This window comes from Bos indicus, chromosome 3 (genome assembly GCF_029378745.1).
Source record: "Bos indicus isolate NIAB-ARS_2022 breed Sahiwal x Tharparkar chromosome 3, NIAB-ARS_B.indTharparkar_mat_pri_1.0, whole genome shotgun sequence".
NCBI lineage: Eukaryota > Metazoa > Chordata > Mammalia > Artiodactyla > Bovidae > Bos > Bos indicus.
Window position 1 is genome coordinate 102329053 of NC_091762.1, and position 27505 is coordinate 102356557.

The 27505-nt window shown below is 53.8% G+C and overlaps 2 protein-coding genes and 1 long non-coding RNA gene across 6 annotated transcripts; 1 reads left to right on the top strand and 2 right to left on the bottom strand.

Moving 5' to 3' along the window:
* Positions 1-13: 13 nt before the first annotated feature.
* LOC139182258 (uncharacterized) lies at positions 14-1946 on the top strand. The gene is made up of 3 exons (XR_011565910.1): positions 14-397; positions 1421-1549; positions 1714-1946. It is a non-coding gene; the product is annotated as an uncharacterized lncRNA (long non-coding RNA).
* Positions 1947-7428, bottom strand: DPH2 (diphthamide biosynthesis 2). Its single transcript, XM_019957642.2, has 6 exons — positions 5164-7428; positions 4854-4966; positions 4105-4328; positions 3224-3907; positions 2958-3134; positions 1947-2876 (listed from the first exon to the last, which is right to left on the bottom strand). The coding sequence occupies exons 1-6, from the start codon at positions 5308-5310 to the stop codon at positions 2752-2754; spliced, it is 1470 nt and encodes a 489-aa protein (XP_019813201.2). The 5' UTR covers positions 5311-7428; the 3' UTR covers positions 1947-2751.
* Positions 7429-7573: 145 nt separating this feature from the next.
* On the bottom strand, positions 7574-27377 carry IPO13 (importin 13). Of its 4 annotated transcripts, none has more exons than XM_019957640.2 (20): positions 26528-27373; positions 23984-24720; positions 18571-18711; positions 18339-18480; positions 18081-18247; positions 17751-17871; positions 17517-17664; positions 16906-17012; positions 16796-16822; positions 16485-16619; positions 16176-16319; positions 14804-14884; positions 14148-14285; positions 13888-13984; positions 10975-11027; positions 8693-8759; positions 8544-8602; positions 8306-8395; positions 7834-8015; positions 7574-7742 (listed from the first exon to the last, which is right to left on the bottom strand). In XM_019957640.2, exons 1-20 carry the CDS (start codon positions 26609-26611, stop codon positions 7646-7648), a joined length of 2817 nt encoding a protein of 938 aa, XP_019813199.1. In that variant the 5' UTR covers positions 26612-27373; the 3' UTR covers positions 7574-7645. The 4 variants fall into 4 exon arrangements, 3 of the variants coding, with proteins under 3 accessions (XP_019813199.1, XP_019813197.1, XP_019813200.1); XM_019957638.2 differs by having other exon boundaries at positions 16906-17087; positions 26528-27369; XR_011565909.1 differs by lacking the exons at positions 7574-7742; positions 7834-8015; positions 10975-11027 and having other exon boundaries at positions 16906-17087; positions 26528-27377.
* Positions 27378-27505: the final 128 nt, after the last annotated feature.

The window sequence follows — 27505 nt, forward strand, 5'->3', positions numbered from 1 at the left end:
GCGTCACGTGACCTCACATCGGGCCCGGCGCTCGGTCGCCGGCGGTCTAGGAAATTGGCGACGCCGGAATTGCAGGCGCAGAGGATTGTGGTGATCGTAGTCTCGCGGCCCGAAACTTTCTTGCCGAATACCTCGATCGTTGCCTGGCCGGTCCATCTAGGGTCGGGCCGCACCCGCCTGTTGTACTCCCGGACACTCCGCCCAGCTCCGGCCCACCAGCCCTGCTTTCCACCCGAGCCTGCTCACCGCTGCCCTAGCTTAGTCTCCAAGCCAGTGCTGATCCCGCGGGCCTCCTCCCTGACCGTCCCACCCAGCTCGCGAGGGTGTCTGACCCGTCCCTCACTGAGCTCATGCTGTTTCCTCTGCCTGAAGCACGTTTCTTCGTGCTCACCCCAAGGTCGGCCAACACCTAATGATCTTAAGATACGTTCTTCCAGGAAGCTTTCCCTAGCCAGAGGCAGGAGAGTGCGCCCGCTCTAGGGTCTCCCGCCACCCTGGCGATTCTTACATAACTTCAATAAGATCATGTCACTCTCTTTAAATACCTCGGTGGCTCCCCTTTCCCTCGCAATAAAAACCATGGTCCTTATAATGGTCTACCAGGCCTCTTACCCTGATTGCGTTGCCGAAGTTTCTTGCTAACTCCCTCCTCTGGCTGCCCTGTTGTTGTTAAGTCACTAAGTCATAACTCTTTGTAACCCCATGGACTACAGCACACCAGGCTTCCTTGTCCTTCACTATCTCCCAGAATTTGCTCAAACTCATATCCACTGAGTCGATGATGCCATCCAACCAGCTCATCCTCTGTCCTGCCCTTCTCCTTCTGCCCTCAATCTTTCCCAGCTTCAGGGTCTTTTCCAAAGGCTGCACTGGCCTCCTGGCTATTTCTTGAACACAATTGTACCCTCAATGCATTGCACTTGTTCCCTCAGCTTCTTCTAATTATTCACATGGTTCACTCAAAACTTCTTTCAGTCTTTGCTCAAAGTCTTCTCTGATCATCCTGTTTAATACTGTAGCCCTTTCTCTTACCCTCCTTCTCAGCGTTATATTGCTCCATAGCCCTTATTACCATTCTGCATACTGTTCTGATTGTCTTCTCCACCACAAAAATGTAAGCAACCATGGAAGGATTCCTAAACTGCTGATTTCCAGTGCTTGGCACACCCCAGGTGTTCAATCCATATTTATAGAATACATGACTGATGCTCACCTTGTCCCAATTACCACGATCAGTTTACAGAACTGCCTCTACCAGTAGACTGTGCAATCCTTGAGGGCAGAAATCACAACACCCTAACAGTGTTAGTCAGTCAGCTGTTTCTGATTCTTTGCGACCCCTGGACTGTAGACCGCAAGGCTCCCCCCATGGAATTCTCCAGCCAAGAATACTGGTATGAGTAGCCATTACCTTCTCCAGGGGAATCTTCCCGACCCAGGGATCGAACCCAGGTTTCCTGAATTGAAGGCAGATTCTTTACCATCTGAGCCACCAGAGGGACAATGCCAATATGTCGAGATTTTCAGCAAATGAAGGGAACTAACTAAGGTGAGTCATTTTCACTTCACCCCTCTAAACCCTTAGGATCTAGCAACTCCACTTTGCTTTAAGTACCCACAATGATGGTCTATGCCTGTGTGTTTGAGCATGGTGTACCCTTTGTCCAAATGTCCTTTTCACTCCATTACTTCTGATTTGTTTTTTCCTTCAAGAGATCCAGCTGAGGTAACACCCTCTCTAAGAAGCCTCTTCTGGGCTCCAGCTGCCTCTGGGGACTTCCTTCCTCATAAAGAATACTGCTTCACCCTGTGGTAATTGCCTTTTTAGCTGCCTCTCTTCCCAGCTACACTGTGAGGGCAGGACTCCTCTCAAATATAATTCAGATCTCAACCCACAGGACCTGTGCAGGACTTGCAGTATTTGATGAATAAAAAGAAAACAAGGAGAAAAATTATCTGGTTTATTCAAGTTTCTGTGACCTCCCTGAAAAACAAATTGGAGTCAGTGTAGACCAGCAGTGCCCAACAGAACTTTCTGCAGCGATAGAAATGTCTTGGAGCTGTGCCGTCCTCTCATGTGGCTATCTGAGTACTGAAATATGATTAGTGTGACTGAGAAACTGAGCTTTTAATCTTAATTCAAATTTATGTTTGACAACCACATGTATTGTGTAGCTAAGTGTAGACCAGTGATTCTTAACTGGGGATGCTTTTGCCCCCATAGGGGACATTTGTCAACATATGGAGACATTTCTGTTTATCATAATTAGAGAGGGGTATGCTACTGGCACCTATTGGGCAGAAACCAGAGATGATGCTAAACATCCTATAATACACAAGACAGCCCATCACAAACACTTATCTGGCCCAAAACATCAACAGTGCCAAGGCTGGAAAACTGTGGTATAAACATCTAGCACCTGCCTTTGAAAAAGACAGACCCTCAACTGCACAGCAGGAACCTGGATTGGCCAGAGGGCTTGGGTTGCTCCCAGGAGAACAGATGGCCCAGAGGCTTCAGGGAAGACCTAAAGCTGTTCCCTCGTCAAACAACAGACCTTTACCAAGCAAGTATGGGCTAAGCCTTGTGCCAGTGCCAGGACAGGACAAGACAAGACAGAGCTGGAGCCTGTCCTCAGTGAGGGGCTGCCTCAGTGAGAGGCTCCTTCAAGGATCCTGGCAGAACAGTGAGGTTGGTGCAGGGAGCACTAAAGGTCTTAAGTCCACCTGTGGCTCTGGTCCCACATGGTATCAGCTATTTCCCTCATCCTCATAGGCGATGGCAATTCCTCGTCTTCCGCTTACAGCTCCCGTCACCGGCGTCTGACCCAGGCTGGGTTGCAGTCCTTTCCAGCTCCGGGAACTAAGGAATGAGGCTGCAGAGGGAGGGGGTTGAGGCTGAATGAGCTGAACAGGGGAGAAGGGTTCAGATGGGAGTGGAGATCTGCCACACTCACCTGCAGGGCTGCTCTCAGCCAGCTCCAGCTGGGGCTTCGGGGTCAGGGCTGAGCACCCAGGATCATCTGATGGCTTCCAGGCAGGTGGGGGTCGGAGGTCCCCAGTAATGAGTGACACATCTGGGGCATCCCATAGCTCTGAGTCAGGTGGAGGGAGGGGCACGTGGAAGGGAGAGCCTGGAAGGGAGGGAAAAAAAAGATTCATAGTGGCCCCCCAGCTTCATGCCCCAAGTGTTTCTAGTTTAGGCAGTGCCCCCACCACTCACCAGGCAATAAGTCCGTATAATGTGTGAGGTGGGGAGCCAGGCCTGGAGGTGGCCATGCAGGGTTGCAGGCAGCCTCCAGCTCACATGGTGCTAATACAGGCCTGAAGAAGCTGCCAGAAGGCTGGGGGGCAAGGGTACCCAGAGGACAGGCCAACAGCACAAAGACATCCACCTCAGGGAAGTTGGCAAGCTTGGCAGGCGTGGGTCGCCCAAGGGCCAACACATAGCTACGCTTGCCAGCAGCCTGTGTCAAATTCCGCAAGTGTGCCAGGGCCTCCCGGTGTCGGGCCACACCCAGTGTGCCCGCCAGCAGCCCCACCACACGGGCATCTCTGGCCCTCTCTATCAGATAGCGTCTGCGTGCTCTTAGCCGCCCAGCCCGGACACCTTCATCCTGAGTCCGGCCTGTATCCGGGCAGCAGGAGGAGAAGGGCCGCCCTGGTGCCCAGCCCAAAAGCAGCCGGCTTAGGTCTGGGTCAAGATCAGGGTCAGAGATGGCCTCAGAGCCCCCCACATAGAAGGCACCATACTCTTCCAGACACCTCCCTGGAGCCAAAGGGAAGCGGCGCCCAAAACGCTCCAGGGGCTCAGGATTTGGATTGAAGGAGCCTGCTGGCAGGGGAAGAGCTGGGCTGGAGACAAGCAGGTCCAGGTACCGTGGGCGCAGAAGGGTGGCCAAGGCCTCTGGAAGAAGAAGGTGGTGTCAAGGTTGGGGCCTGGTAAAAAGGGATCCCCCTCATCCCCAGGAGACTGATTGGGACCCAAAAGGAGAGGGTGGGGCCCAGCCCATGTTGAGAACTCCACAGGAGTGTACTGAAAGGGAGGAATAAGGCACAAACTGGTCAGCCCACCCTACCCGCATGCACAAGCAAAACCCTCACCCAGGGCGTGGGCACAGGATGGCTCACTGAGCAGCACCACAGGCGCTGTGGGGTCTGGGTTCTGGGCCTCAAAGGCCTTAGCGCAGAGCTCCAAGGCTACAGATCGTTGACCGAGGACGAAGGCCACGGGCAGTGGGCGGGCAGGAGGGCTTAAGCAGGCAGGGCCAAAATGTACAAGGGCCTGAGCTCCAGCTTGCTCAGCACCCAGTACATCCACACAGCAGCTGCAGGGGAGATACCATCATGAGAGAGCTTCTCATTGAAAAAAGTATTGCTGTCATCAATGGAAAATGTGGTCAGTGAAGAAAACCATGTTATGAAAAGACGGGGTGGGAGCTGAGTGGGACATTCAAGAGGAAGGGGACATATGTTAAGCTACGGCTGATACGTGTTGATGTATGGCAGAAATGAACACAACACTGTTAAGCAATTCAGTCAGTTCAGCTGCTCAGTCGTGTCCTACTCTTTGTGACCCCAAGAACCACAGCACACCAAGCCTCCCTGTCCATCACCAACTCCCAGAGTTTACCCACACTCATGTCCATTGAGTCGGTGATGCCATCTAACCATCTCATCCTCCATTTAAAAATAAAACGAAAAGACAGTGTCACTAAGAGCGAGTATCAGGAAAGGAATCATCATCATGAAGGAGAAACAAAGCTACTGAGGGGCAGACACTGTCATAAAGGAGAAACACCATCAGCCCTGGATCCCTACCTCACCCTCGATACTCAAGCTGAAGTTCACACCTGCCATAGGCTGTGTCTCCCAGAATGAACATCTTCGACCCGGTAGCCTCCTCCAGTAGTGCTGCCACGGCCCCAGCATCTCCCAATAGCTGGTCAGGGAACTGCAAGGCCACCTGTAAGCATGTACCATGGAGTCAGAACAGCCTCTCCTGCACCGAAGGTGTCTTCAAGGGAAACCTTTAAGGGAGTCCCTACCTAACCTTCCAAGCCTCTCCACCCTGCGAAGCATCTACCCCATTCCCAGCCTCACAAAACTACCCCAAGATCCCAATCCTCTGGCAGACCCCTCCGCTCCCCAACGTGCCCTCACCCGCTGACACCCCAGGTCGCGGACAAATCCAACGACTCGCTCCAGCTCGTACACTCGGTCCAGGTCTCCAAGAGAAGTGCGCAGCCCGGCAGAGCCTGCCTCTCGCTGCAGCGCCGCCTCCGCAGGGCTGCTGAAGGTAGACTCCATGAGGCACAGTTTGGGTGGCGGCAGGCAATGGGAACCTCCCTCCGTCAGCTTCAGGCCCCGCGTGCTCAAAAACAGCCCTCAAAGGGTCAGAATCGATTAGTGGGGATGGTGGGCGGGGAGGCGCTGGGGAGTTAATCTACCCTAAGCCCTTTAGCCAGCTCCTCTCCCACGACAACTCCTGTTTCTCCGCTTTACCACTACACATGGGCCTCCCCCGGAGACTACTTCCGGGTGTTTGAGGCGGGACTGACGGCAATTATACCCGTCTAAAACTGAACTGAACTGAAAACCTGCATGGCCAATCCCCGCCAAGCCATCCCGAGAACCAACGGTCAGCCTCTGAGCCTGAAGCCAATCGGAAGTGCCTCAGAGGAAGAGCGGAGGCTTGTGGGTGTTGTAGTTTTCCTGGCTCTCATCTCCTGGCGCTCGTCTTCCAGTTCAGCCTCTATGCCCCCTCAGACACACCGATTGCCTGAAAGTAACTACGCTGGTTTGAGCAGTTCCTATCCGCCTACACTGTTAAGGACTTCCCGTGCACTCTATCACCTTGGGAGGTGGCATTGCGTAATTTTTAAGTGAAATACCAAACTGCCTGGGTTTGAATATTGGGCTATGCCACGTAACTACTTACTCAAGTTATTCAACGTCTTTATGACTTGTTTCCTCAGAAGGAGGTTATAACAGTAGTACTTTTAATAGGATTGCGGGGGCAAATTAATTTCGATATAAAACTTCATAAAGCGGTCCTCTGCATAGCACATGCACTGAAATCATCCACTATTATCCTCACAGCAGTCTGTCCATTAGGCAAACATGGAGCACTTTTTGTTCGCCAGGGACTCACATTCTGAGTTTAGTCTTTGGAGTAAGAGTTGTCCCATACTACAGAATGATGAAACTGTGGTTCAAAGAGGCTAACTGCCTAATAAGACACAGCAAGTCAGTGACACAATCAGTACCAAACCCAGGTCTGATTTCAGAAACTCTTCTTTACACCCTACATTCTTCCAGGTTTTATATATATATACATATATAAAACATTTGGTCATGACCGGGAGGAAGAAGACACCTGGGTGTCATGTTACAGAAGAAAAGGACAAAATGTGAAACATCTCCACATACCCCAGGAGAAATGAAAAAATCAAAAGCTGTGAATGGGGTGGAGGAGGGGTAAGGGAAAGAGCACAGGGTAACTTCAGGGAATGCCATGAAAGGGAGGCTGATGCTGGCTGGTGTGGGAAGAGACTGAATGAGGATGAAGAATGTAGGGCACAGAACTTACAGAGATTGGGAAAACAGGAGAAAGACTGAGACAAACATGGGAGTAACCAGTTCTCCTATCACCTCCAGGGAGACTCATGGCTCAAGCCTGGGAGTGAGGAAAACCCAGTCCTCCTCTTGCAATTTTACTGAGAAGGCTGGGGTGCCTGAGAGGCAGCAGGGGTGGAACTATGGCTGAGACAGAAAGGGAGAGAACCCTGTTAAGGTAACAGAACAACAGCAGGCCAGGAGCTGTCCTTGGTCCTGACCAAGCTCTGCCCATCATGTCAGGTACCACAGAAGTGGGGAGCTATGGGTTTGCAGACAACACTAGGGCTTGCCTTCCTCTTCCTCTGGGGGCCACCATGCCCCCTCCCCCACATATTCAGCCCTGCTTTCTATACCTCTCCTGAACCAAGTGTAAGTTTGGGTGCCTCCATAACCCCACACAAGAAACCCACCTTGGAATTCAAGCCGCTCTCTATTTCTTCCCTTCCAAATGAGCCCAGCCTCACCTCACCTCCAGCCGAAGGCCCCAAGTCCTTTACCTAGGAAACCTCCCACTGCCCTCAGAAATGGAACTTCCTCCACGCAGCCTTCCTCACTGGTTCCATTCTCCCAGTTTAGTGAGTAGTATGGTTGCTATGGACTAGATCAGCCTTTGTTCAGACAGAACGAGGCATGACACAATTAGTGGTCTAGTATTCAGCGCCGTTGGTTAAATAAGTGTATGCATGCATAAACACTGGGACTAACTTAATTTGGGGGGCAGGTTGCTGACACTACTGCAGTCACCACCTACCCTGAGGGCAAGGGCAATATTTGGATGGCTCCAGTCTAGGCAGCTTGGCTGCAGTAGTGCCCCTTCCACTCTAAACCTAGAGGTTGGCTCCATCATGCCCTACCAAGGCCTGGGTCCAAGCCTCCTCCCATTCTTCCCCCAGGTTGTCTGAGATCACCCAGTCAGGTGGTAGTGGCAGTGGAAAGGAAGCAGAGACAGCAGTGCCGTGAGGGTTCAAGTTTACTCTTTGGGGATAAGGAGGGGTGAGGAGGTGTGGGTGGGACGGGGTGCCCCTCAGTAGTCAGCTGTGTAATCTGTGCCATGTAGCCCCCGGCACAGCAGTGTGAATTCTTTCACCATCTCCTTCACCCGCCTCTTGTTTACTCGCTCGCTGAAGGAGAGAAGGGAGAGCAAGTTAGCACCATCCACCACGGCCTCCGCCTCCCCGCGACCCGAGCCCAGGCCCTGCCAGCTCTGCTTACCGAAGGATCTGTTGGCTGAAGGTGTCCTTCTGTTCGGGGCTGAGGCGGGCAGAGGGAAAGCCAGGTGCCTGAAGCGCCTCCTTGATCCACACGCTCAGGAGGCTGAAGCAGTGTTTGTTCAGAGCAAATAGGATGTCGGCAAAGCAGTCCATGAGGCTGCGGGAGGCCTGGCCCCCAATGGCCTGAGGGAGATGGGTTCTTAGCACACCAGGGCCTTGGCCCATCTGCAGCAAGAAAGCCTAGGCACACCACCCACTCCTGGGCAGTTCCTCAGCCACAGTGCACATGACGAGTGAGTGCTACTTGACACAAGATAGCTGATCCTCACAGCGACCCAACAACTTCCAGCTATTTACTTGATGAAGAAACAGAGCTTAGGGAACCAAGGTGCAAGCTTCCCAGGAGGGCAGCTGCCTCAGCAGTGAGGGCCACCCCATCCCCAAACTCCGCGGCCCCACCCGCTCCATCTCACCTCCAGCACTGCTATGAGCAGCATCCGGCCATCCTCCTGTACCACCTTTCCCACAGGTTCTACTTCCCCACACCGAGGCAGCAGCTCTGTCTACAGAGGATGGAGAGGCCCGTCAGCCCCCCACCCCCATCTCCCTGGAGACAAGGCCTGCACACCACACCCCTACCCAACAGAGTCCTGAGCAGGGTGGGCGGGGTATAAGGATGGTGCAGGGCTTGGGGGTCAGCACAGGACTCACAAAGAAGCCACAAGAGGCCTTGACAGTAGGTGCTTCGGGGAACTTGAGGGCCAGCACAGCTGTGAGAGAGGCAGAGGCAGATCAGATGGGGCTCAGGGATCCTCCCGAGGGGGCCCCAGGCCCACCTGTCCACCTGGCACCCCACTTACCACACTGGAACACAGCTTTGACATCCAGTCGTTCACACAGGAACAAATCTGGCTTCCGCTTCAGAGCCTGCAGGAGGTGGAGCTGGTAAGCCCAGCCCTAGTCGACTCTAAGAATCATCCTCCCACTCACCTGCCACCCAGGCCCCAACCTCACACACCACAAGTGAAGGTTGCCAAAACCAGCCACCCAGCCATCTCTGGGGAATGAGACCACTCCAGAGTTCAGTATGTCAGGAGGGGAGCAGCCAAGGGATGCCATGTACATGTATGTGTACATGAATGCACATGTGCATGAGAGAGGTTGGGAGTCATAATGCCACAGCTTGGGCCCCAGTCACTCCCGAGCAAACACATCACCACACCCCACCCCCCACCACCAGGGCCAGACCTCCTGCAGGCTCCAGGTTGCCAGCAGTGACTTCACTTTGATTCACAGAGGCAGTTGAGGCCCCCCTTGATTTGTTAACAGGGCAGAGATGGCAGCTGTACAGGGAGCCCAGTTCACAGCGCCCCTCCTATGTCCTGCCTGCATTCCTCAGACACTCTCCAGCTTAGGAAGAGGAAAGGCAGGGCGGGAGCCTGGGAGCCACGGCCCCACCTCTCACCCAGGACAGCCTGTGTCCGGGCCCTTCTCATCCATACCCAGCCCAGGAGCCAGGGCTGCCATGTCAGGAGAAGCAGATGGAGTACAGGGGCTGAGAGCTCACCCCAAGAGGTACCAAGGCGCGAATGGCACATCCTCAGGTCATAGGAGATGCTCTGCACAGCTCCCACAGTCATCAAGCACTGCTGTCCCCCAGCAGCCCCCCAGTGCATTCCACATCAACCCCCAACCCTCCAGCCTTCATATACCTTCCACTCCCTCATTTTCACTCAAGCGCAAACAGCCCCACAGGCCCCTCACTTAAAACGCCCTACTTACCCTCTATCACACCTCAATCACATCCCTTGTATACACCATTCTCCCCATTTGCAACACACCCTCGCTACACATTCACATCCCACCCCAACCCTATCCCCAAACTATGTCCACACACCCACGCCCTCACCCTCCCCAGTTCTCTAGCACGTGCACTCTCCCCACACACACCCACACTCAAATGTCCTCACCCCAAAGATACACCCTCACACACATATCCACCCAGGCCCAGAGCACACTGTCCATTCCCACTCCTCCTACACCCCCTCTACTAGGCTGTAAGTTCCAAGAGGGTAAGAACCGTGTGTGCTTTTGCTCACCATTACATTCTCAGCACCTACCACATGACCAAGCACATATAACACACTCAAAAAATATCTGTGGAGTGATTAAACAAAGAAACACATCATGGACCCCAACCCATAGGAGCCCCCAACTCACAGGAACTCCCTGACACACATACTAACCCCACATTCCCACAGCCTGACACATGTATCTTCCCAAACATACAACCCCTCATACAGACACACCACTACCGTATATACTCCTTCCCTCCATAACACGCACTCCCACAGCCCAAATCACACACCTCCAACAAACATCGACACTCAAACTCCATCCATGTCTAATGCACATCAGCACACAACACACATCAGTGCACAGGCTCACTACAGCTACACATTTATTCTGACACTCAGAACAATACACATACTACTCACAGCAGCCATGTGATTTCTGTTCCCTGCCCAAACTGGACTCGAAACACACGAGTCAGTTCTGAGACACTTAAACACACACCAGACACATCTCGCAATGGAGCCAGCACCCCACCTCCCAGCAGCAGCAGGACCTGTCTGGCAGCCCAGCGACAGCCGAGCTCTGGGCTTCACTGCAGCACATTCAGCTTGGCCCCTCCCTCGGAGCTCCTCCCAGCCTCCCTCTCAAGAGCAGGCTGGGGGCACTGAGGCAGGCAGTTCCCCGCAGGAGCACGGGGACAGTGAACCCCAGGCCCTTCAACTCCGGTCCTGCCCCTGAGCTCTTTGGTCACTTTGGGCCCACAGGAGCTGCTGGGCACGGTTACCACCCCCTCCCATGCCCACCCCTCAGGCCAGCCCAGCTCCCTCCCTTTGGGATCAGCCTCTCCCTGGTCTCTGTGGAAGACTGAGCTAGTTGAGGCAAAGGGGCACTAAAGGAGGATGTTGGGTTGTCAACTTCCACGGAAACAGATGAAGAAACTCTATTCAACTGAACAGAAAAAAAAAATTTGTCAACAGAAAGCTAAAAATAGGCTTAAATTGAATTTCAACATAAGAGAAAGAGAAAGAGAGAGAACAGAACGTGAATGAATAAAACTAAAACACACCTGTGCCAGGAGTTGCATAAATGAATCAACAATATCAGGATGATCCCTGGGCCCTAAAATATAATAAAGATGGAACTTAAGAAAAAATTATACAAACAGCAACTCAACCTCATATAGTTATGTGGGACTGAGAGCCTGCAGGGAGACAGCGTGGGGCACATGAGCAGCAGGAAGCAAGATAAAGAAACAAAACATACAAAAACCATGAACTGGGAGAAGCCCAACAGAAAGAGACGGCAAAGTGAAGGACGGTCTGCCCCAGCTCCCTCCCAAGGGGCCTTCCACCTACTCTTCACTCCTCCTCAGGTCAGTCCCCAAGGACCCTGCAGTGCTTGAGTGATGCTGGCCACCATGTAGCTGGGCAAACAGTCCCCACACTCTTGTTGTGGCCTCTGGCAGACTGCAGTGGCCCTACACTGCTTCTGCTCACATACCTCCCCATCACTCATCATCAAGAGGAGGGCAGGGCTGGTGGGAGATTGGTCCTTGGTACTGCCATGGGAGGCCTGGCTGAAAGCCCTTCCTGGGCATCATGGTCTGAGCAGGTGTCCTCTCCCTTCCTTGCCCTTAAGGCTCTTGGTCTAGACAAAGAAAAGAATCTACAGGGTTCTCTTAATCCAGAAGACTCCTTCTTGGGTTTGGCAGTGCCTGATATGCTGTGGGGCTGGCCAGTCAAGGCCCAGGGGAAGGAGCTGCATGATGAGGCAAAAATGAGAGCCCCGCCCACAATGCCCCTCCGCATGGACACAGACTCAGCAGAGAGCCGGGCTCAGGGCTAACGACCCCCTCCCACCATTGGGACGCACGAAGAAAGAGGGAAACCAGCCAGTGTGTCACCCCGCGGTGCAATGGGAGGGCAGAGTCCGAGGGAGGTATGGCAAGACCGGGACAGCGAAGCAGGTGAGGGGGGCATCCTGTCCTGTACGACAACCAACAGGCCCAACAGGTAGGACGTTGGACACTATCCTGCCTCCAGTTCTGATGACACTTTCAGCAAGGACGAGGCATGGCCTGGAGCTCCTGCCTGGCTGCTCCACTCTCAGGAGGAGATGCTGTGGAAACCCCTGCCTGAGATACCACTAAGCAGCTGTGTGATCTTGTGCAAGCCATCCACGTTCAGTTTCCCCGACTGTCAAGTCGATAATCATCTCTTCCCTACTTCCTTCAGGCTGTGAGAAGCCCTTGATAAAGCCTGTCCCTTCCACATCTGCCCCCTAAGTTACTCAAGTCCTGTAATCAAGTCCTGTAAAGTGAGGCCCAACGTACCCAAGCCTGGGGTCCCTGTAGATGGCAGGTTTGAGGTTCAGCAGCCGCCCTGCTAGAGGTGGGCTGGACAGTGAGGAAGAAAGGCTCCAAGAGCAAGGAGACCTTGCCTCCTTTCTTCAACAGTGTCTGGTGTCTGCTCTCTGCTGGCCTTGTTCCGAGGGATGCAGAAGGAAGAGACCCAAGCCTGCCCTTGAGGGGCTTAGTCCAGGGAGGGAGACAGTCATGGAAGCTGCTTACTGAGTGTGATCAACGCTGTATCAGTGGTGCGTGCCCATGCAGTTCTGGAGCAAGGTCAGAAGCAGCCAGCTCTGCCTCAGAGAAGCTTCTGAGGACTGATACAGGGGTAAGGCATGGAGGAGAGAGAGCCTACCCAGTGAAGGGCACAGGGCAATCCAGGCAGAGGAGCAGGGCACCGAGGTCAAAGGGGGCATGATGGGGGAGTATCAGGGTGGCTGAACTGCTGGAGCCATCAGGAATGACTGCTGAGAAGTATGCAGGTCTGTCACGCAGTGGCGGGCAGTGGAACCATGAGGGTGATGGTGAGGGTGATGGGGAGCAACGAAGGGCTTTAAGCCAGGGAGGGAAGAGTCCTCAGATCTGTGTCTTATAAGAAATATTACAGCTGCTGGGTGCAGAACGGGTTGGAGAAAGGCAGATGCCAGGGAAACCAGTCAGAAGATTGCTGAGGCGATCCAGATGGAGCAGTGGCCATGGAGGGTGGGGAGAGGTGAGGCTGAGGAGGACATCTGGTTTCTGGCTCAGATTTCTCCCCACTCTGGAAACAACCCATGGTCCACCAGAGCAGAGGTCAGCATCAGGGGACCAAATACTGAGGACAGAAGCAGAGAGCACTCTGGCTCCAGCTAAGACTCCTGGTGAGCCTCAAGCCTGTGAGCATGACTCTAGGCAAAACTCAGGAGGCTGACGGAACAACGTTGTTTCTTCTCCAAGTGAGAAGCCTGGGTTAGGCAGCAGGGGAAGCCTGGAGCCCCCTACTCCCAACTTCTCTCAGGCAGAGGGCCGTAGTGACTGGGGGGCTGGGATCACAGCCAAAGGCTTCTGGCCTAGAAAGGAATGAGTCTCAATGCAGGGAAAGGAACCAGCACTCTGTGAGAACATCATGTGCAAAACCCCCAAGCCAGGGGCCCAAAAGATGCTACATTAATACCTACTAACAGTCCTAGCAAGTATCTGACATCCCCATTTCACAGATATGGAAACAAAGGCTCTGAAAAGGTATGTGACTTGCCCAAGGTCACACAACTAGTTGGTGGTGATGAGCTTAGACTTTAGGTCTAGCTGACTTCGAAGCCCATGTTCTTGCCACCTTTCATTCTATGCCAAAGGAAATGGAGCCAAGCTGGTGCTCCGAGTCCCTCAGAGCTTCCAGCCCCACCTTCCCCCCACACCCGGCCTGGCCCTGAGCCCAGGAGAAGACATCAGTCACTCTCTTGTCCACTTCCACCTAAGGTGTCAACTATCTGTAAGGTGACAGCTGTGCTGGGCTTGATCCCGTTACTTTCCCGTCAAAACCCATGTGCAACTCAGGGGCGAGAGGAGAACAGAGTGGGCAGCTGTGGCTCCCCAATCAGGGAGGCAGAGGCAGTGGCAGTGGCGGCAGCAGCAGAGACCCTGGTCGGGACCTACCTTGCTGGAAGAGGGTGAGTGTGACGGAGGTGACGAGCAGGAAGAGGGCCTCGATGGGGGGAAAGTGGGCAGGCTCATGAGCAAAGATGTGGACCAGCTGCAACAAAGCAGGGGATGCTGGTCAGCGGAGGCCCTGGCCCACCAGGACAGGCCAGCGTCCCTGGAATGCAAGCGAGGACTCCTGCCAGAGCAACCATCCACCCTACTCCACCCACCCGTCCAATCCCTGGGTCAGATCTCTGCCTGGGATGAAGGCCCACCTGTCGAGTGAGGTCAAGAGCAGAGGCCTGGGGGATGGTGCTGTACATCCGCCCCAGCATCTCACACAGCTGTGGCACCATGGGGGCAAAGTCATCCAGCAGCGTCTTAACGGACTTCTCAAAGATAGCGCACACCGCCTGGGAAGAAAGCAAAGGGGGCCTGGTCAGCAGGTCACCGCTGGCTGCAGCAGAACGGAGGCCCTGCACAGAGGCCTAAAAAGGGGGCCCTACCCACCAGCCTGCCTGGCTCTGTGAACCCTGGAAGGTAGGCTAGTCTGACCCTCACCCTGGAAGGCAAGAGGCTGAAAGGCCCCTCTCAGAGGGGCTGAGGATGGAACTCTGTAACTTAACTCCAGCTCCTTACATCTCCACGGCCTCTCACGGAGCAACAACAGTGAGAACCGCCTGCACTGGAGGGAACCAAGGCAGGTGTCTGGACGCTAAAATGGATCCTGACTGGCACTCAGCCCCAGCATCACAGCCTTGGGTGGAGCACTTCTTGTGACACCAGGAAGTTTCTTCCCCAGAGATTCTGAGTGTCTATGGGGTAGGATTCGTCTCCTTCACTTCCTCCAGATCATAGCAAGCTGAGGTGGTGGAAGCTCCATCTCTGAGCAGAGTCACCATGGGGGCTGATGGCAAGGGTCAGCACTCACCTCTACCACCTGGGCATCATTCAGCCATTTGCTCAGCACCTTCTGGATAAGCTGGAAGACCTGCTGCAGTACCACCACCACCTGAAGACACGGGAAGAAGTGAGGTGCCCCCACCAGCACTCTCGCCCACCCGAGAAGGACTACTTGGTAGTTGGAGGTAGGCCTGGAATTTCAAACCTATAACCCCAGACTGCATGCTGAAGACTTGGTACACAGGACCCCGGGGAAGGAGTGCTTTGCTGAATCCCCGTGAATCAAAGATACCCTGAATTCTAAGGATCATCTTAGAGGAAGCCTCAAACTGCAAGCTTCAGAAGACTATTAAAACTTTGTAATCTTTTTAAAAAGTCACTCCCTATCTACTTCTGCTCAGTAAAAGCATTTTAGTGCCAAAGGCCTATGGACCAGCCCCTGAAGAAGCAGAGATACTGTCTCACCCAGATAGGCTTAGGGTAGAGAGCCCCAAGGGATGTGTAGAAATGGGCAGCTTATGGTGGAGCAGAGCAGCCTGAGGTCCTGGGAGGTGAGGGAAGGAGGGATGATGACTACCATAGAAGAAGGAGGGGTTCTTTGGGAGGACAGTGGCTTTGGTTTGGTCTGGAGCCAAAAGGGTGACCGATACTGGAGTGGGGAGTTGAGCAGAAGGACCAGGATACCATGGCTAACCTTTTCTCCAGGAGGAAACACTGGAGGGGTACTTGGAACAATGACTAAAGCAGTCCCTCACATCTGTACAGAGTTTTACAGTATGCAAAGTACTTTTAATCAAGACTATACGGGCTGTTCAGCACAGTTCTATAAGATGAGCATCAGATATCCTGATGTTCCTAGTTTTGAATGGGCAGCTGAGGCTATAAGTAGTCACCCCAACGTCCTGTGCCAAGCTTACCACAGCAGTTATCACAGTGCTTTGTGACAATCTGTTTACATGTATTTCCTCTAGACCAAAAGCCACTCAAAGGCAAGAACTATTACATGTGGAGTATGTAAGCATCCTTAGTGCCTGTAGAGGACAGTGAATGCTAAAGTAGAAGGCCCCACTGAGTTGGGGGTTATACAGGGTACCATAATTACATCACTTAAGATGTATAATGTCAGTGTCGCCCATGGGGAGAAGGAAACACTATAACACCACCCTAGTTAGGCTAGGAACAAAGACAACATCACCCACAGGACTGAGTGAGACAATGACATCACTCCCTACAGAGCAGGGGGCAGTGGGAGGGTCATTCACAGGGTCAAAGGACCAAATGCATCATGCCCCATGGGGCCAGGGAAACAATGACAATATTACCCATAGAGTTCAGGGGTGACTATGACATTCCCACAGGGTTGGGGGTGGGGGGGCAGTGGCAATGACAACATCACCCACGGGGTTGGGTCCCTGTGGCACTGGCAGCTTCCGGAGCTCAGAGCCTTCATGATCATCCTCATGATGACTGACGTCCAGTGTGGTGAAGAGGTTGGAGAGAAGCCCCAAGATGTGGACAATGGCCAGCTTGTTGGAAGGATTAGGCTACGGGGAGAAGGGAACCAAGCTCTGGATCTCCCAACCCTGACTGCCAGCCCACCCCTCAGCAGCTAAGCCACAGCCCACACAAAGGGCAGCCCCAGAGACCCACTGCTGCTTGCAGCCATATACGACACATACACACACACACGTGCACAAGGGTTCACTCACGATCTCTTCTGCCAGCTTCTCCAGCTGCTGGATATATGGTGAGATGAGCGAGTGCAGGTTTTTAAGGATCTCCTCCACTTGCAAGGCCGACAGCAAGAAGCCCAGTGCCTGCATCAGCCACATGCACTGGCTCGTCTGTGGGGCAGAGCACAGAGGGTCAGTCCCAGAGACGCCTAGCTGTGGGTGGGGAGAATGAGCCTCTTGGGGAAGGTTCCAAGAACGAGAATAAGGCACAAAGGCAGAAGACGGGATTTCTTTGGATCCCCTCAATACCTCAAAGAGCCGAGCCCCCTAGAAACTTATGAACTCACCTTATGGATCTGTTTCATCAGCACATCCTAGGGATAAAGAGAAGGAATATGGTGTCAGTGCAGGGCAGACTGTGCCCTGAGGCCTGGCTGCACCCAGGGCCCTGGGATACCTGGGAGACAGCCACGATGTTGGCAGCGTAGGGCGGCAGGTCATACTTGCACTCTCGGCAGATCTTCTTGAGGGTGGACACAGAAGAGATAGAGAGCTCGGGATTGCCTAAGGCGTGCAGCACAAGGGGTAGAACGCTGTTGATCATGACGGGGTGGTCAGCCAGCCACTCAGACAGAGCTCCTGGGGGAAGGAGGGAAGGCATCTGAGGCAGGCCAGGCTGCCTGTGTGCCAGGTCCCTGCAAGGCAGGCAGATGTGGCAGGGTGGAGCTGGAGCCCCTGAACAGAGAGCGCGCTGCGTGTTCAGAGCATGGGATGGGCAAATATGCACGTACAGGCTCAAACATGACCTTACCGCTGATAAGCGGGAAGGTGTTACTCGGCAGAGGCCCAGCGCCACTGTTTCAGCGGCAATGAACTAGCCTCACTGAACTGCAGCTCAGCGCACTGTAGCAAGGACCCCTAGACATGCCAGGACAGTCCACTGGCTGCAGTTTCTGATTGTGTGTGTGCGCACTTCTGTCTCCCACTTTGCACAGGACCCAGCAGGTCGGCTTGGGGCTGTGCGCTGTGGCTCTGGGGGTGTGCTCACGGGTGTGGGCCAGGGCTCACCAATGGTGAACATGACGGTGTCCGCCAGCTGCACGTTGCTGATGCTGATCCGCGGGATGAGGCCGATGAGCCCGGGCACCACGTCGGAGTAGTTGACATCGATGGTCTCTGCGATGGACTGGAAGCCATAGAGCAGGGCCTCTGTGTGCTGGGGAAAGAGGATGCCACTGGCTTGGCTGAGGAGGAGGAGGTGACAGATCTGGGAGGGCTGAGGGAATCAGGCTGGGGAGGTACCTGCCAGGAGTAGGGCTCCTCTGAGCTGGTGAGCAAACGACCCAGCTTGTCATAGAGGTTGCTGAGGAGCTCGGCCCCCAGCATCTCATAGACATACATGAGCGTGTCTGAGATGTCCACCCTAAGAAGCAGATGAAGGCCTTATACACTGCCTAGATGCCTCCCCCAAGCACAGGAGCCCACCCCGATTCCCTCACAGCCCTGCCAAAGCACCTAGAGAACAGAGAAGGGTGGCCCAGGATTCAGGGAACCTGGCCTTGGACCCCTCCCCTCATTGCCTTCATTATCTCAGGACTCCCTTCAGAGCTAGGATTGGCCTGCTACTGTCACCTGTAAATTCGGAACTGCTCCTTCTCATCTGAGGACCAGAATCCATATTCTTCATCAGAAGGGAACTGGGCCTTGTGCAGAAGCACATCCACCAGCTGGAAGTAGACTGGCCGGTACACCTGCTGGTACACAGCCTGTTTCTCTGCCTCAAAGGACAGAATGTCATCCTGAGAGAACCAGGGAGGAGAGTTAGCCACAGATGCCATCATTCCCCTTCTTCCACCACGGCCCAGGTCCACCGAAGGTCACGTGACACACCTGCAGTGTGTACCAGAAGGTGAGGGTCAGGGAGCTGGTGGTCTCGTTGACAGGGAAGTGGCCAGGGATGCCCGTGCAGAACATGATCATGTTGACGAGGGCCAGGAAGCTCTGCCAGTGCTCCACTTGGTCCAGCAAGGCCCTGGGAGGGAGAAGGCATGGGGAGGTCCTTCCACCTCCCTTATGTCTGTGAGGGCCCTGCCATCCCACCTGCAGTTGCCCCTGTCCTCACCGGGAGTGGTTCTCGCCCAGAGCCACAGCAATGCGACAGATGCCGTGGGAGGTCTCCATGTCCCCATTCTGTACTGCCTGTCGCAGTTGATCCTGCAGTCCCAGCACCAGTGGGATGAGTTTCAGGAGTGTGTTCACATACCTGGAGGCAGAGGGTGAGGAGATGCATCAGAACTGTCTGGCCATCCCCCACCGGCTTTGGGAGAAAGGCACAACATCTCTGTTGTCCATCAAAGCCCCCCTTTCCACATCAAACCCAAAGCAAGAAAGGGGTCAGGGGCTAGGCCTATGTGGCAGGTTTGACATTGCCCGATTTGGGAATAACTTTAGGTCAGAGACCTCCAGGAGAACTCTGGAAAGGATATACAAAAAGGTAAGTGTGGCTGGACCTGTGTCCTCCAGTTGGACTTAGAGTTGATGCTTGAATGGCTTAAGACTTTTAGGGAGGTTAGGATGAGGTGAATGTGTTTTGCATGTGGGGAGGACAAATAAATTTGGGGGGGCCAGAGAATAAGACAGCTATTGATTGAATTATGTTTCCCCAAAAAAGATGTGTTGAAGCCCTAACCTTAGTAGCTCAGAATGTGACCTGATTTGGAAACAGGGTCACTGCAGATTAGATCAGAGAGTAGGGGGTGGCCCTAATACAATATGACTGATGTTCTTAAAAGAAGACCTTCATGTAAAGACAGAGACCCACAGGGAGGATGACATGTGACAACAAAGGGAGAGGCTGGAATTATGCAGCAAGCCGAGAGAACACCAAAGACTGCCAGCAAAGCAACAGAAGCTGGGAGGCAGCAAGGAAGGGTGCTCCTACAGGTTTCAGAGGGAGCTGAGACCTTGATTTCAGACCTCCAGGCTCCACAACTGGGAGACAATAAATCTCTGTCGTGTGTGCCAGGGTGTGGTACCTTAGCATGGCAGCTGCAGGAAACTAATACCATCAGTATCAGGGGAGATTGAATGAGGATAGGAGACAGAAGAGGTAATACACGCTGAAGAGTCTTGTTAAAGACTTCAGGAGACAGCAACAGCTCCGGAGAGCATCAACCTCCACCCTCCACTCCGTCCCCTGCAACCAAATCCTAACTCCTAAGGAGTCTGGTGGCAGTAAGGACTCAGAGGGAACTCAGAGACAAAACAGGGGTAGGAGGATGGCGAAGAGTCAAGAACAACTCCCCTGGTGGAAATACTTCCTGAGACCTGGAGGAGAGAATGGATGGGGACAGTAATAAATTTAACGGCAGGCCACAGGGTGTTAAATTCAACGTTAGGCATATTGAATCAGAGGTACCCAGGGAAACAGGCAGGTAGAAGTGTCCAGAGAGAACTGGATATAGAAACCTGAAGCCCAATGGAGAGGTCAGAGCAAGAGACATAGATTTTGGAATCATCAGCAAACAGCTATGGGAATAGCTGGAAAGTGCCCAAGAATTAAGTGTCGAATGGGAGGAGGGCATGGCAACCCACTCCAGTATTCTTGCCTGGAGAATCCCATGGACAGAGGAGCCTGGTAGGCTATGGTCTGTAGGGTCACAAAGAGTCAGACATGACTGAAGCGACTTAGCATGCATGCATGCGTAAGTGCTGAATGAGAAAAGAGGGTCTGAGCCAGGGCACTGAAGCACAGTGATCCCTAAGGAAGGAGCAGAGGAAGCAGAGTATACAAAGGAGACTGAGAGAAGGCTAGCTCCATCCCCAGCTGCCTGCTATGTGGAGAGACTAAGCAGAGGAAGTGATGCTCTCAGGGGGGGGATCCCTCTATTGCCAATCATAGTGTCACCATAGCAAACCATGGAGGGAGGCGGTACTGAAGATCCAGAAGGAGTTCTATCTGGACTTGCCCCAAGCAGCTTGCTAGGAGGTAGCCCTGGCAAGGTAACCTTAGGCAAAGGATGAGAAGGACAAGGGGCAACCAGTCCGGGATGCTGGCTTCCACATCCCGGTTCTGGTGGGACAAGACATTCATACCAGATTACCCCCAGCCCAGAGACAGCTCCAGAGGGTGTGGCCTGGAGACAGCGGGGATGGCTTGTCTCATGGCCCTGACACAGGCTGCACCACAAGACAATGGGCACCTTCAGGCCAGACTCTGGCACAATGAGTAGGGGCAGGGCCAAGGCCACGGCCGTGAGCTGCCCAGTAGCTGAGATGGCAGCAGGAGGTAGTGCCCTACCCCCACAGCATCCTCACTGAATTCCAGGGCTCCCTCACATCTTCAAAATTCATGTACACAGTAGGTAATCAATGTTCTTAATTTGTCTCATCTCTGCCTCATAACAGGATAAATCAAGGACAGTATAGCCGAGTAGAACTCAGAGCATTACTCAAGGTCACAGAGCACACAGTGACAGATTCCAGGTTAAGACAGCCCCGTGCACTGCTATAGGTCTGCTTCTGTTTCAGGGCCCAACTTGAATTTCCTCAAAGGATCTATGCAGATCTCAGCATATATCTCAAATTCTAACTGATGGGAGCTCCCATGAGCCTGTCTAATTCATCTTTTTTCCCTTCTCCAGCCTACCAGCAAAAAGCTTTCCCAGGATTAAAAACAAATCTCAGGAAACATTTTTTTTCCAAAGGAGAGAGAGCCAGGCAAAAAGCAGCAGCTGTGGATAGGGTGGGAAAATGGTGACTTGAGTGCAAGCTCAGCCAAGGAGAGAGCCAATGTCAGGACACCTGGGGAATGGCTGGATGACCCAAAATTTAAAGCCACTGAAGGTGACTTTCTCAAGCCAAAGTTAGGAAATGGACTAGACAGAGCAAAGCCCAAACACTGACTCTAGGCTGGATGCAGTCCACCCATAGGGGAAGCTCTTGCATTGATTTCCTACCACCCAGACACCTATGCCTGAGACCTGTGAGCAAACAGAATGTACCTGAGGCCTCAAGGTTTCTAGGTCTGGGGGAGGGAGATAGAGAGGATGCCTTTAGAACACCACAGCTGAGCCTGGGTTCAAAAGGCCTGGCTCCTGTTGGTCAGCTTGAGCTGCCGGGGCAGAGCTGCTGGGACTCCTTGGCTGCCACTCACACTGAGCTCAGCCCAGACCTGCAATTAGAGCTCTGGGAGTAGAGCTGAGAAAATGGGGAGAGTTGCTAAGCAACCAAGGGGGCTGCAGCCAATGGGCGCTCAGGAGGCTATAGGTTCCCTCACTGGCTCCTTGCTTGCTCATTCGTTCAGAGGAGCAGAGGCATCAATTACCTGCCAAAGCCCTCGAGACTGGCTAGGCGGGTAAACCTGGGTGTATCCAAGGACACCTCACATCACCCACACACTGGCCCTGCCAATTCCCCTTAGCCACCAATTGTCTGAGCCTAGCTAGCCAAGAAAGGCCTTGACCTAGGACTTGGTACCCACCTTAAGCTGGAAAAGCTGAGATGCCATGGGAAAGAGCTCATACTAACTGCCAAAGCAATCATGATACCAAATACTAGTAACCGCCATTAATGTGATGTCAAGGAACCATGCTAAAGCTCTCAGAAACATTCTGTTATTGAATCTTCATACCAAAATATTCCCAGAATACCAGGGTCAGGCCCTGGGAACATTATTCTATTTAAACTCTGTATAATGATCCATTTTACTGATAACAGAAATTGAGGCTTAAAAGTGGTTTATCCAAGGTCTCAGATCTAGGAAGTGAATTATTTGGGATTCAAACTCAAACATGACTAATGCCAAAGCTAGAGCCATCAACCACTTCTCCAGGCCATCCCTTTCAATGGTATTGCCCCTTCTGGCTTTGTTGAGCATTCTCAAAGCCTTTTCTCTGAAATGTGAAGTATCAGGCTTCCAGGCTTGCCCCAGCCAATCCAATTTATACCAAAAATCTCATCACGCCATTTTCTCTTATTACATCCTCTTGAGCACAAAGACCAAAATCTTAAGCCTGGTCAACAAGGCCTTGATGATCTGGGTCTAGATCTCCAATCACTGGCCCTTACTCTTTGCTATTTAATCATACCCAGTCATCAGGCTCTCTCACACCCTTTCCTTGCTTGGGCTCTTCCTTCGGTCTGAAATGTCCTCCCCATATCCATTACCTCCATCTGGCTAACTCTTACACAGCCTTCAAAGCACACCTCAGTTGGCACCTCCTCAGGGAAGCCCTTCATACCCTCACACTGGGTTAAATGCCTCCTCTTGGTTCTGACAGCAACCTGCTCCCTCTATTAGAGCACTCATCACATAGGCTGTACTTGCCCATCCATGTGTTTCCTGGATTCTGAGCTCTTGACTTGCAGAAATCAACCTATCCATCTTTAGTCTCCCTGTGGTCAGCCTAGACCCCCACACATAAACAGACGCTCAAGCAACATTTCCCGAGGAAACATCTCATTACACTCACCTTGTTTTGGCTCCTTGAGTGTATGGTGGGGCTGCCCACTACATGCCTTTGCCCCTGCTGTATCTCCCGAAGCCTGGAACACTCCCTCCCCTTCCACCCTCTCCCACCCCTACCCTCCCCAAGTAGGCAACTCCTACTTTTCCTCTGTTTAAAAAATAATGAATGCTACCAAGTGCTGCCAGGCACAATGTGACAAAATAAAATGACAGAGAGCCTGTCCTCACATTGCTGAGAGACTAATGGGGAGACATACATTAATTTATAATGAAACTGCGTTACAGACTAAGAAGGAAAAACACTGGGAGCGCTGAGATAAAATAGAGAAGACCAAACAGTCTTAAAAATCATGAGGACTTTCCCAAGGAAGTGAAGTTTCAGATCAGGCAACGATGATATGACAAGTACATGTGATGGCTTGGAGGCTGGAAGGAGCCTGGGACACTCAAGAAACTGAAAAGTTTGTGTGAGAATGAAGAAAGGAAGTAGCATGGCTTGAAACGAGGCTGGGGATGCCATGCTGTGCTTCGCCCTCGTGAATCACATTGAGAATTCTGAACTTTATCCTAAGAGCAGCGTGGGGCCACTGGGGATTTCTGAGCAGAAAGGAAAGATTAGGCTCTCATTTTAAAAAAGATTTCTCTGGGTGCTGAGTTGGCAATGAAAGGTACAAGTGTGAAAACCAGGGGACTGGTGAGGAATCCCCTCAGTAATCAGGGGAGAGAGATGAGGACACCTTACACTAGGGTGGGGGCAGTGGAAATGGAAAAGATATGCCGCAGAGTCAGGAGCAGAGCAGCCAGGACTTGGTGACTAAGAGAACGAGAAGGGAGAGTCAAATATTTTCATTGAATAATTCGTTGGATGGTTTGTTGTCTAATGTCTTGTCTCCCTCTCTGAACCACAAGGACAAGGACCATGTCTTGTTTGGTTCCTTGCTGTACATTCAGCATAGAGCCAGGCATGTAGTAGGTACTCAATTAGTGTTTACTGAACAGATGGATGGATGGATGTGTGGCTGGCCAAGCAGGCTGTCCATCTCCGGGATGGTTGGGACTGGCTCACCTCTGGGCATCAGGCTGTGAGATGGCATTGACAATGGCCTCCACACTGCTGTCAAAGAGCTCTGAGTCCTGCAGAGCCGCGAAGGCAGCCTGAATGAGCGCCTCGCAGTCTTGCAGCGGTACCTCCAGCTGCACCCAGCTGGAAAAGCACTTGAGCACCTTCTGACGCACACAGCTGGGTGAGCTGGGCTGCTGCAGCAGCTGCTCCAGCAGTGGGAAGACAGCCCCACACTCCACTGCCAGGCTGGTCCGCACCAGGCTTTTGCGATACTGGGGCAGGCGGCTGGTCTGGAACTCCTCGGGCAGCACTGTCAGCAGCTCCAGCAGGGCCAGGCAGCGGCCCTGGCTATCCACCGGTGAGTCCTCGGCCTGGAACAGCCGTACCATATCTGCCACAGCACATGGCCAAGCGTCGGGCATCATGCTGAGAGCCAGTGAGGCCAGTGCCACGCACAGCCGAGTCAGCACAATCTTGGAGCCACTGGCAAAGCGGGTGATCTGGGTGAAGAGCTGTGCCTTTAGGCTCTCATACTGGTCAGTAGGGATGTCACTCCAGTAGCGAGAGATCTTGATGTGTAGGGCACTGGCCCCAAAGTACTGGATCTCAGGCACCTTGTCCGGCTGCAGGAGCTGCCAGCTGAAGTGCCAGGCCTGAGGGGACGCCTGGGCCTGCATCAGCCACTTTTGAGCCAGGTTCTTGTTCTCAATGTTGGGGTCATAGTAGAGCTGGTGCAGCGCCTGCAGGACAGCACAAGACTGAGCAGGTGCTGGCCACTCTGGATCCTGCCAGAGCCCACAACATAGGCCATGACTTGGTCCTGCAAAACTGTCCTCTCTTTCTGACCAGGGGGCTGAGCGGGAAGGGAGAGCTCAGGCTCAGCAGTGCTTCATGGACCTGGGGTCCGGCCAGGATCTTGAGAGCCTGAACTTGCCCACACTCCACCATAGCCTCTTCTCTTTACAGCAAAACCTTAGGGGTTGGGAGCGTGAACTGCAGGGAAGCAGCAAAAGAGGAGGCCAAGTTCCCCAAAGGAAAAGCACCTGAGGTAAAGGGCAAGGCCCAGGTGGAAGGAGTGGCTCCATAAGGAAGAAGCTAAGCCTGAGAAGAGCATGGAACAGCCTGAGCCACCCCCCGCCTCCAACCCTCCCAGGCACAGCTGCTCTCATCTACTCCAACAGCTCCATTTAGCTCCCCCAGGATCATCCCTAGGTCACTCCAGATGCTGGCACCAAAGCCAATGTGAAATCTGAGCAGGACTAAGACTTTGCCAGGCAGCCCTAGGGCACAGATAAACTGAAAGGAGAGTGAGAACACTCCTAAGAGAGCATACAAGAGGGTCCAAAAGCTGGTTCAGAGAAGTCTTGGCCTGCAGCCCTGGCAAATGCCTAGCCTGGAGTTCTCAACTAGCTAAATCCCCAGGGTCCCAATTCCATTAGGACTTCACACAGTAGGAAAACAGTGGTTTATTTCCCTGGAGGCACATGGAACAGTGCGCCACCATGCCAACACTGCCCAGCCCCAAGGGGTGGATGAGTGAGGCCAGGACTGTGAGAGTCCTAAGCAGGGTCCTAAGCCCTAAGAGTCCTAAGCCCTAAGCAGACTCCATCCAAGTAGGCTGAGCCCTATCTGTACCCCTGACAGCCAGTTATGGCCACTGTTCCTTGTCTGGACCCTTGGGATGCAGAGGCAGGCAGAGAACAGAAGCAGAAAGATGCATCCTTACCACTGGGTATGGTAAACGGGCCTCAAGAATAACAAATGAGTATCTGCAACCATTCCCTGTTTTCCACCACGATAGCCCTGTCTCCCCCATCCACCCCAGGGTGGAAAGCATTTCTACATTCCCAGCCTCTGGGGGCAGAACCCAGCAAAGAAATAGAGAAGCAGTTTGAAAAGACAGACTGAGCAGCGGGGGAGCCTGAGAGTGCCATGGCAGGAAGCCATGAGGGCAGGTGAGTAGGGAAGGACCCTGAAGCTGCCAGCAGGACCAGGCCCCTTGGATCCAGCACAAAACCAAGGGGCCAGCCCTACTTCCGCCTGCCCAGGAGTGGTCTGGCCTCCATCCAATAACCGAAGGACCCTTCTCCAAGGAAAAGTGAAAACACAACCCAGATTGTTTTAGTTTCAGATTATTTTCTGAGCCCCTGCTCAACAAAACAGGGCCAGGATGGCTCAGCATCACTCTGGTTTCTGGGGACTGAGCTGCAAGTCTCCCTCATTCCTGGCTTCTTACTGCACTGCTCATGCATTTCCCATGGAGCTGGAGAGTAGCCAGTCTGGCTGGAGGGTCTAAACCATCAGCACCCTGGAGGGACCATCCCAAGACCCTAGTGTGTCCACAGAGGACCCGTGTCTATGGAAGGCCAAAAATAGCCTAAGACACCATTGCATTGCTGTTGGCTGGCCCAGAGAGACAGCAAATGCCAGGTGCTCTGGAGGCACCATCCCAACGGGCACCCAGCCCAGGCCTGGGCCCTGGCATTAGTGTCAGTCCCCAGAACTTCTGCTCTGTCACTGGAGTGCCCCTCCCCAGAGCCCTCATACCTTCTCCACGTTCTCCACCGTGAAGTCCAAGGCTGGTGCTGCTCCAGCCCCTGCAGCCCCCGGCTGCTCCTCCCGCCGCTCCATCTTTGCTCCCTCCCCAGCAGGGAGGTGGACCGTGGCCTGTCTCTTGCCCCAGCCTCTTGGCTGCTGGCCCCCTGCTAGACTCCGGCTTGGGTGCCCAGGAAGTGGTGGCGTGACAGGGGTCCCAGGGCAAGCATGGCTGCCGAGGCCGCCCCACCTCGGTTGAGGGTGGGGGGCTAGCCAGAGGCCAAAAGGGGTGCTCTTAGCAGGAGACCCACTGAGGGGAACTCCTAGGAGAAAGCCGTCAGTGAGGAGTTTGCAGGAGGGGGTCCTGATGGTAGATCAGGGTTCTGTCCCCAGAATCTATGAAGAGGGAGTCATAGGGAAGCGAGGCCTGGGGAAAACCAAGGGGTCACAGGGTCGATGGCCTGTACCACAACACCCTAGTGAGATCTCGGGTTCTAGCAGGAGGTCACGGGGGTGGGAGGTTACGGGGGAGAGAGCCCTTCGCGGGTTAAGGAGGCGTCCAACGAAGCGCAGGGGTACAGCTTCGCAAATCTCGGGCGAAGAGTCCGTGGAATTAAGGGGCTGTGGCAGGTCCCCTCGGCTCGGCCAGGCCCGCGCTCTTCTCACCCTCGGTCTCCGGCCCTGCTACCGCCGCTGCCTCCGCCCCAGTGACTGACAGGCGAGCCGGCCCGGCCGGGACGGGGCGGGGACCTCAGCGAGGCACGGGCTGCCCCGAGCGCCTGTCCGCGGCACCGCCGACTCAGAAGCCGTCCCACCCGGACCCGCGCCTGCCCTGGCCCGACCCGGCCGGCACAGCCCGGCACGGCCCGGCGGAACTGCGCGGAAACTCATTCCGGGTCCCCTCTCGTATCCTCGCGCCTGCCCGCGCGCCCCTGAGCAGGCCGCGGAACGGCGCGCCGCTCGAGCCCCCCCGCCCCCCCCACCACCCGA